General features: G+C 42.6%; 1 protein-coding gene across 1 annotated transcript; it reads right to left on the bottom strand.

The window, feature by feature from the left end:
• Positions 1 to 5,987: 5,987 nt before the first annotated feature.
• On the bottom strand, positions 5,988 to 10,083 carry LOC117128584. The gene is made up of 3 exons (XM_033281312.1): positions 9,356 to 10,083; positions 8,945 to 9,071; positions 5,988 to 8,858 (listed from the first exon to the last, which is right to left on the bottom strand). The coding sequence occupies exons 1-3, from the start codon at positions 9,619 to 9,621 to the stop codon at positions 8,718 to 8,720; spliced, it is 534 nt and encodes a 177-aa protein (XP_033137203.1). The 5' UTR covers positions 9,622 to 10,083; the 3' UTR covers positions 5,988 to 8,717.
• Positions 10,084 to 10,259: the final 176 nt, after the last annotated feature.

Here is a 10,259-nt window from a genome sequence, read left to right as displayed (position 1 = left end):
GCTGCCTACGTACCCTTGTTGAAGGGATCAAGCCTTTCGTAGTTCATCTTGGAGTTAAGGTTCTTATGACTAGTTTTCCAGTAGGACCTTTATGGTCTAGTTTTTATGTAGCGGTTATAAGGCGTGTTGCTGCCGATGGCGTTTTGTATGGGTGTAGAGGGAAGACTACGAGTTGTCGTCTCGTAATCTAACTCTGTGTGAATTGCCATATCCATAATCTGTTTCGAGAGTTTTCCGCAGTGTGTAAACTTGCGGGATTTTTCTGAAGACGTTCGAATATTGGCAAAGAGACAAATTTTGGGATCTCGTATCAGGGTGTTTGATACTATGCCTAGAGATGTTACAGACCAGTGCGCTGGGTTTAGGGCAAGACCTAGGTTTACTTTCGGTTTAAGGATTGTGCGGTGACTGGCCGGCTATCGTTTTTCCTGTTGCGATTTCTTCCTGATTCGTATCGATTTAAAGTCCGCGATAGGTTCTCGGCTTATACGACTTGTTTGATACGAATCGAGCATCTCTCCGAGATGGCTAAGTCTGGAAGTGCTAGACCAAAAATTTCGGATTTCTTTTATAGCGCTATTATCCTTGTGTCGGATGTAAGAGAGTCATCTTCTACGAGATGGCTAAGTCTGTTTAGGACGTTTAAGAGTTTGTTGTGATCAGCAACAAACTTAATGGTAAAAATTACTATTTTGAGTCTTCGCGAAGAATATGTTTTGAGAAGATGTTAGTGCGTATGACTGTCTAGTCTTCCATGAAGGTGTATTTATCGAGGAAGGAAATTTCGTCGAAGAACTAATCTTCAGGCGTCCGCGACGTCTCGCGATGCTGAAGATTTGTTATTCTTTCGTATGCCACGTTTCGTGCTTGAAATGTTCGCGGGCTTTGAAGATATTTCGCGATGTTGCGAGGGTTTAGTATTAGCCCTGTGTTTGAGAAACGTTCTTGTTTGACTATGAATGTTCGCAGCCAAAAATTGTTGTTCCTGTCGGATGCTAATAGCTTTATTTGCGATCGAGGAATTATGACTGAGGTGTCGTGTAAATTTGTCCATGGGAACAAGCGTTTTCCTTCATGGTTCTTTGTGAAGAGTTGGCCTTCCGAGATGTATTTCGTGCATTTTTTAGGATGTTTCGTATAGCTCTAGAAGCTTTGTTATGAATTTTCCTTACATGTCGCGTATTATGGTTAAAACGTTGCGGGCTTAAAGTGAATTGTGGAGCGTATTGAACTTGGTCAATTTTCGAAAAGTTTAGATTTTCCGTTAACCGGTTAGTTGTTAGGACTTAGTTTCGTTACGAAGAATTTATCATATGATTTCCGACTGTGGGCTACACGATAATTTATCATATCATATAACCGATTTTACGAAGGTTGTAAATCAGTGATATGTAACATATGTCAAAGTAGCATTGTTTCTGCGGGTTCTACGAGAAACGTTCCCGCTGTGATTTTGATCTTAGGTGAAAGTTGCTTGGAGTTACTCATGGAGTATTACCGAAGTTTATTTCAATACGATCTAGTCGCGGAACGTTTTTCATAGGTTTTTCGAGAGGATTCTCATGACACATTCGTTTCTTGAACGAATTGGTCAACCAGAAGTGGATCTAGCTAACCATCGGGAGGAAAGTGCTCCTTTTAATGTGCACGATGCTACATATATTCTCTAGTTTTCTTCGTCGCAAATGTTTTCGATGCTTTTCTGTGACTTACTTGGTACAACGGAAACTGAAAGAAATGCTTTGGTGATTGAAGATTTCTCGTAGAAATTTTTAAAACGAAACTGGCTTTCTGAAGCCGGAAAAAGCTTCAATACTTTGGCTAATCGTCGAGTTTCAGTTTGATATTTGTACAAGTTTTCTGTACGCATGATTGCGACAAGAAATGATGTATAGTTTTTGAGATTATGTTCATGATCGTCTGGATATGTTGCTAGCATTTAGACGAATATTAAGATTGTCGTTTGCCTATTCTTGAAGATTTGCAGAAGTTTTTTGAAGTTTGGGAGTATACGAGTATAGTATACGTACCTACTCCCTTTTTTTTTTACGAAAGAAAAAACGGTTGAACCGATACTTTGAAGGGTTGTGTACGTTTCCTCTCCTGATGTTTGGAATGATCGATAATTCGGGACGATTTATAGACGACGCTTGGACTGTGATTTGGTTGTTTCCACGTTGACGAGTTGGGATACGTCGGTTCCGAGAAAATTGCCAGAAACGAATCGGTTTTAAGACGACGTTCATGTCTCTAACTTTTTCTCTCTTTAGGAAGCGAGCTTGATATGCGTGGCGATCGTTTCTCGACTTTTGGAAAGTTTAGATCGGTTTGCAAGATCTGGATGAACAATTATGGAACAATATATCGAGACAGAAAAAATCGCTTAAAACTTAGTTCGCTAGACTATCCGCCTAGGTTTTACGTTCCCTAAGGTTCTATGGCAGCCTCAAAGTAATTTCCTACGAAAATTCCGAGTCTGATTTCAAAAGTTTCAAGTCGGAAATACCTTAGTTCTCTCGAAGATGCAGTTTTGTCCCTTCTCAGTTTTGCGTGCTCATTTCCGTTTCCTATTCTTGTGTATGTTCGCCATTTCCGATATTGGTGTTTATCCTTTGAAACTTGACATTTATCTTCCGAACTTGACTGTTATCTTCTCCTTAGATAAGACGTCGATTTTTGTAAAAAGGTTCAACGTAATCGTATAGTTAAGGCGGCTAAGGTGTTAAGTTAACCATTGCCGTTTTATACGATTAATCTGAATCCATGCGAGAAAATAGGTCTTTGCGGTTTTTTTTTATATCGTAAAGTCTCAATGGTAACTTCAATCGAGGCGAAACAAGAGACGTTTCGATCGAGATTCGAAAGTGAACGCAAAGATGGAGGTAGGGTGAGCAGAAACAAGCCAAGGAGTTTAAGATGAGGTTTACTTGTTTTTGTCGTAAAATCTCAACGGAAACTCCGATTGAGACGAAACGAAAAGCGTTTCGATGAGAATTCAAAGGAGAACGCAAAGGAGGACCCCTTTGAGGCCTGACAGGTCGCTATAGCGAGTGAGGATGTCATCTCGGTCGCTATAGCGAGTGGAAGGGAGCCGAGACGAGTCCCACTTGTTTTCGTCGTAAAATCTCAACGGAAACTCCGATTGAGACGAAACGAAAAGCGTTTCGAAGAGGATTCAAAGGAGAACGCAAAGGAGGAACCCTTTGAGGATTACAGGTCGCTACGTAGCGACTGACAGTCTGACAGGTCGCTACGTAGCGAATGGAAGCAAGCCGAGAAGCGTCCTACTTGTTTTCGTCGTAAAATCTCAACGGAAACTCCGATTGAGACGAAACGAAAAGCGTTTCGATGAGGATTCAAAAGACAACCCAAAGGAGGACCTTTCTGAGGCCTTACAGGTCGCTACGTAGCGACTGACAGTCTGACAGGTCGCTACGTAGCGAGTGGAAGCAAGCCGAGAAGAGTCCTACTTGTTTTCGTCGTAAAATCTAAACGGAAACTCCGATTGAGACGAAACGAAAAGCGTTTCGATGAGGATTCAAAAGACAACCCAACGGAGGACCTTTCTGAGGCCTTACAGGTCGCTTCGTAGCGACTGACAGTCTGACAGGTCGCTACGTAGCGAGTGGAAGCAAGGTGAGACGAGTCCCACTTGCTTTCGTCGTAAAATCTCAACGGAAACTCTGGTTGAGACGAAACGAAAAGCGTTTCGACAAGGATTCAAAGGAGAACGCAAAGGAGGAACCCTTTGAGGACTTACAGGTCGCTACGTAGCGACTGACAGTCTGACAGGTCGCTACGTAGCGAATGGAAGCAAGCCGAGAAGCGTCCTACTTGTTTTCGTCGTAAAATCTCAACGGAAACTCCGATTGAGACGAAAGGAAAAGCGTTTCGACGAGGATTCAAAATAGAACCCAAAGGAGGACCTTTCTGAGGCCTTACAGGTCGCTACGTAGCGAGTGGAGAGTTGGCTTGAGCTCGGTCACTACGTAGCGACCGAGCAGTGTGTGTGCTCGGTCGCTACGTAGCGACCGAGCAGCGTGTGCATGCTCGGTCGCTACGTAGCGACCGAGCAGCGTGTGTGCTTGGTCGCTACGTAGCGACCGAGCAGCGTGTGTGCTCGGTCGCTACGTAGCGACCGAGCCGTGTGCGTGCTTGGTCGCTACGTTGCGACCGAGCAGTGTGCGTGCTCGGTCGCTACGTAGCGACCGAGCTGTGTAATCGTTTTGTTGTGTTTCCTTTTTCCGCGATTAACGTAGGGGTTTTTCAGCGGTTTTTTTGGGAGAACAAGTTTTATCCTTCCGAAATGTTTTCGGAAAACGTGTTTTGGTAAAACCCTTACGCATCGAGATTTCTTTACGGAGTTTTGATAAGATTTATCGTTTCCCTTCTTGTTTACAGGGAGAAATCGCGAGCTTGTTTTAGTGCTCTTCCTGTGGCGGAAGGTCGCGACTAAGTTTTCGATTTTGTTGAAAACTACGGCGTTTGCGTAAGCGTTGGCCATAGGAGCAGTCAGTGCTGCGAGTTTGTCTTTCATATATCCAAACATCGTTTCGATCAAGCGTTTTGTGGCCATGAGTAAGAGTAATCCGTAACCTCCCCTCCTTCTAGCGCCAAACTGTGGGAACCGAAATTCGCACTGTCGATTTCCGTTTAAATAAGGAAACTAGGAAAACCCTAATTTCCCAGAGGTCCCGGATCTCTGCGAGAGCCGACGACAAGTGATCGAATATATGCGGAAATCATGAAAAGATAACAAACGAGTTTAGAGAAAACAGTAGATCTTATTTCGAGTCCGCGTAAGAGCGTTGCGATCATTACAAGGGATCATAAAAGCTTTGGCCGCAAAGGCTGTCAGCGAGTTACTTAGTTCTAGCAGCCTAAAAGCTCAAACCTATTTGAGTCGCAGCTCGATAACAAAAGACGAAAAAGATAAATAAAAGGTTTTTGATTGATTTCGGACTGAACCTTGTTAAAGTCTGCCTACGTACCCCTTTCGAGGATCAAGCCGAACGTAGTTCAATTGATAGAGCTGGACAAGAGATCGAACTGCCTGGGCGAGTTCGTCTAGTAATTGAGTGCCAGTCATAGAAACCGAACTTGTCGAGAATAAAGCCTAAAGTTTCTAAGTGCAGAGAATTCCGAGTCTAAAAAGTTCTTTTTCTTGCTTCTCGCCTAGGACTCCTTATATACTAGCTCCAAGGTCGGTTTACGCTTTTACTCTTCTGCCCTTAAGCCGTCATAGCATAAAAATGGAGATATTCCATTTTTCCCGATCTTCACAATTATCTTCAAAACTTCCGTATTTATCCGCGGAAACTTGACATTTATCCTTCCTTGTGGACCAAGCGTAAACCAGGCTGTGGTTTACGGGCTTTTAGTTAGGAAAATCATAAGATGGGCCTCGAGTCGTGTTTTAGGTCCCTTTGGGCCGTCTTCCGACTCGACACGTTTACTACGAGTTTTCCGCGGTTTCTAATCCGCAAAGTTTGATCGATGAATTAGAATGGCGGGAAACATGGACTGAGCTTGCTACGGTCTTCGGGAGATAGCATTCGAAGGTTTTGACGAGAATGCAAGAACTGGTGTCGTATTGACGTTCGGAAAGGTTCAATCGCTACACAGCGACCGAACTTTGGCTCGAGCTCGGTCGCTACGTAGCGACCGAGCTTGGCTCGAGCTCGGTCGCTACGTAGCAACCGAGCTGTGTGCATGCTTGGTCGCCGCGTATCGATCGAGCTTGGCTTGTCCGCGGTCTGATTACCATACTCGAGCTTGTCCGCGGCCGATTTGGATACGTGTCCGTTGCCTTCGGACAATCGGTATTTAGTGGTTCGATTGAGATTTGGACGATATTTTACTGCAAGGCTGTTCGTAAAGATATCTCTACGAAGATTACTTTTCGTAAAAACGGTTATGCTGATTTTTACGGACTTTCAGACATTGATTCCGTCGTGACCAATTTTGACCCCAACATGTAGTATTGAGGCTTCAGCTCTAAATTCTCCTTCTGAATCTCTGGAAGGCGAATAGCTGATATGTTGGTGTAGTACTCGTCTGGACGATTGTAGTCGGCCTGTGCCTTTGGTGGAGCAGCCTCTTCTACAGGTTGAGCAGCTCCTGTAGCATCAGCATCATGGATTACATTCCCCTGAGCGTCTAGTTTCTGACCTGTTGCATTATGCAGATGACCATCCTGGTCATACAGGTCTCCATTCTCATCCTGTCTGAGAATAACAATCGCAACCATGCTTCGCGACTGAAGATCGATCGATGTACGCGGTGTAGGATCGATCGATGTCGAACAATGTGGATCGGTCAACGATGAAGGTCGGGTATCGATCGATGGGTGGGTACGAGAATCGGTCGACGATGAAGGTCGGGTATCGATCGATGTGGAACATTGGTCTTTGTGGATCGTGCGTTCCAAGTAAGCAGGATCTTCTGAGAATAGCATGTGCTTTTCCTTGTTGCTTCTGGTACTGCTGGGCATGCACCTGGAAAACAAGAAAAAATTTAGTGTCAGAATGGGGGTAAAGAAAAAGAAAAGAATTAATAACACTAAATTTAATGGCGATCAAAGCTCCTCGGCAACGGTGCCAAATTTTATACCACTCATATTACCCTAAGGAGTGAATTACTCTCTAAAATAAGAGGTTCAATTGTAGTACTTAGGGATCGAATCCACAAGGAGCTAGGGAACCTATTAAATCTAGTAAATAATTAATTCTAAGTGTTTGTTGTGTTATGGTTTAAATGTAAATAACAATCCTAATTGAGCAAGTCTATTGCTCGACTAACAAGATGATTGGGGGTATAACTTAGTGGAAAGGTATTAGATGCAGTGTTTCTATTCAGGTGTTGAAGATTATAATCCTATAGATGCCTGTCAGTTGCATGCATGATATATTAAAGCTCAACCTCTTAAACACAGTGATCAGTGATGACAATTTTCACTAGTTAACTAACTAGATCTTGGATCTCAACTGTCGTTTGTTGATCACAAGAAAGTGTCGATCGATGGTCCTATAGGGATATCTATCGATACACCTTTCACAAATATCGATCGATTGTCAGAAGACAATATCGATCGATGCTTCTAGTTAAGCCCTAGGCGCAAGTCGATAATGCTCACTAGCTGTCTAGTTCAACGGTAGCCTTTTTCTAGCAGTCCTAGCATGACAGATTAGTTTCAGGACTGGATGGCCAATGATGCTTGACTCATGCAGATTCCTAGGTTCAATATTAGTAGTTAGCTAATCTAGAACAAGCACTAAGAACAATCAATTAATGGATACCACAACTTAGCAATCTGTAGTTGGGGCTAATCCCTTTAACCTATTTGAACCCTGAATCTAACAGGTAAACTACTCAGACATAACTAAGCAATTCATGACACAAAATATAAATAAAAACTGCATAGAATAGAATAGATGAATCAATGGAGTTCCAATCACAAATCTCTCTATGATCTTCTCTCCTAAAACTCTCTGCTGAAAATAAGAATACAAAGGTGGCCAAAAGCTCTCTTGCCTCCTAACACTTTGGCAAGTATCTAAATATTAGGTTAAAAACTTGTCAGGGGTAATCTTGTAATTTGGTGAAGTCTTGGGTTTAAAGTCGGCTAGAACCAAGTCGTACTTCCGACTCTCGACATCGATCGATGGTACATGATGTACATCGATCGATCATAATCTTCAATCGTTGAGGCTTCTCTTCTGCATCGATCGACGTCACTGGATGTGCATCGATCGATTGTTTCTTCTTCGTATTGACCTCTTATGGTTAGCTCAGATGAAATCTCTTTTACGCTCCTAAATGCTCCATAATCATCACTTTACTCCAAGATACTTCTGAACCTGAAAACATACCTAATTGGATAGAATATATAGTATATAGATAATAAAATACTTATATACCATGGGTAAAAATGAGTCAAATCCATGGTATATCAATATCCAAGTCACGATTGCGCTTGAGTGAGACAGGAATTGACACAGAAGCACTACTGTTCTTGTACTGAACATTGCCAAGGCCGTAGATTGTACCCTTCTTTGTCTTTCCTCTCTACAAAAAGAAAGGAAAAATAATCATAAGCAAGCATTTCCAATCACAAGCACCATAACTAACTAAGACAATCACACACATTTCCAATAATTAAATTAGACAATCACAAGCATTTTCAATCACAGTTGAATAACCAAGTATTAAACCAGTAAGGTGAAATAAATAAAATGAGGATGAGAGAAGAGATGACCTTGATGTATTCTTGGTTGAGAAGATAGCGCTTTGCATTTGAAGCAGCAGTGGAGTCAGTTTGACTGTCGCAAAGTGGAGATTCATCTTGTAACATCTCTTCAACGGCTGCCTCAACCTCCAGCACCAGTTCCTCTGTACGTTCGTCTAGGAAGGAACCATCTTTACCCATGTGAGTCTACCTCGCAAGGGCTGTGTATGAAGGTGGTTCATCTAAACCTTCATCAACCATCTATAAGAAAGGAAACAGATGGAAGTCAGACAGCACTTAAGGCAAAAAAAATTATGAAAAAAAACTCAAGGCAAAACTTACCATTTTATACTCAATGTTAAGGAAACAGCGTGGGCCTGCACCGTGCTTGTGCATCTTCTTCCCAATTGGAGCAGACTTGCGAGATATTGCAGCTTTTGCACTCTTCTTTTTTTGCTTGCTCAGTGCTGTACTTCTCAACCACTGTTGCCTAGTGAGTGTCTGACATGTAGGAAGGTTGTCTGTTATCTCTCCTGTTCTGGCTGATGCGGCCACAGACGGTAACCTGAGTTTGTTTCTTCCATTTCAAGTAGATTTCATCATGGAATTGGTCCTCCCAGTAGTAGTGTTGCTACAAAGAACATAAGTCACTAGAGTTAAACACTGATCGTTACTTATAGTTGAGAAAGGGAAAAGGAGAGGGAAAGAAGCACTTACAATGAACGCATGCCACCACTGATCCTTCTTCTCAGATGGAACGAAGTTCCAGCTTGCCCACAACCCCCAATATTTTCCCTGCCATGTTGCTCTGATAAAAGCATGGACTTCAGGATCCATACCAAACCTGAGACAAGACAATGGCAAACATCAAACAGAAATCATATATTAAACTCTACACTTAATCTACTAATACATGGTTCATCAAACAAAAATCATATTTTGAACTCTACACTTAGCCTACTAATACACGGTTAATCTACATCAAACAAAATCATATATTAACCTTGCATACAATTTTTGTTTACCTAACTAAAAATATTAGTGGTTTCCATAAGGACCGAACTAACATAACTACTTAAAACTAAAAATTTACAACACAACATTAACAGAACATTAAGTTCAACTTACCACAATGCTCCATTGATCTTGTCAGGATGGAGGTGTGGCTGGTTACGTCTGGATGGCGCACGTAGCAGAGCATCTTCTCTTCTCCTGACATAAGGGGCAGGAACCGCAGGCACTGCACTTGAAGAACCGACAGATGTGTGAGGAACAGCTCCAGGAGGTACAACTCCAGGAGGCACAGATCCAGGAGGTACAACTCCAGGAGGAGCAGAAGATGGGGCCATGGCAGAAGGCTCCGATAAGGTCAACTGAGGTCTCCCTTGCCGCATATCTGTAGACAGAAAAAAAAAAACAAAACTTTCAACCTTTGAAATCTAAACTTGAAATGGAGACAAAAACGAAAACAAAAATTGAAACTTGAGATCAAAACCTAGATGTAAACCCTAAATAAACATGTAAATCGAAACTGAAAAAAAAACCCCACAGTTTTAGATGTAAACCCTAACTAAATATGTAAATCGAAACTAAAAAAAACTAGATTGAAACCCTAGGAAGTCTAAATCGAAACCCAATGAACCCTAGATGGAAGAGGAATCGAGACAGAGACGAGGGGCTCACTAACCTAGGAGCTGTAATCCGGTAGAGCGCGGGCAACGACGGGATTTGTTTGTGGCGTCGTTACTCCGATTCGAAGGAGCCATCATTGAGAGAGAGGGAGAGGAATCTGTGAGAGAGTGTCGAGAAAGAATGAGAGAGGCGGCGAGGGTTTGAGTGTCGTTTGTGAGAGAGAGAGAGAGAGAGAGAGAGAGAGAGAGAGAAGAGAGAGAGAGAGAGAGAGAGAGAGAGAGAGAGAGAAGAGAGAGAGAGAGAGAGAGAGAGAGAGAGAGAGAGGAAGAGAGAGAGAGAGAGAGAGAGAGAGAGAGGAGAGAGAGAGAGAGAGAAGAGAGAGAGGAGAGAGAAGAAGAGA

The sequence above is a fragment of the Brassica rapa genome, chromosome A09, assembly GCF_000309985.2.
Source record: "Brassica rapa cultivar Chiifu-401-42 chromosome A09, CAAS_Brap_v3.01, whole genome shotgun sequence".
Taxonomy (NCBI): domain Eukaryota; kingdom Viridiplantae; phylum Streptophyta; class Magnoliopsida; order Brassicales; family Brassicaceae; genus Brassica; species Brassica rapa.
Note: the sequence above shows the minus strand (reverse complement) of the source record. Positions and strands in the feature narration are given on the sequence as shown.

Coding starts and splice junctions, on each gene's coding strand:
- LOC117128584 (XM_033281312.1), bottom strand. CDS start 9,621: ATGCGGCAAGGGAGACCTCAGTTGACCTTATCGGAGCCTTCTGCCATG. Junction 9,072..9,355: donor AAGATCAATGGAGCATTGTG/GTAAGTTGAACT, acceptor GTCTTGTCTCAG/GTTTGGTATGGATCCTGAAG. Junction 8,859..8,944: donor AGTGGTGGCATGCGTTCATT/GTAAGTGCTTCT, acceptor TGTTCTTTGTAG/CAACACTACTACTGGGAGGA.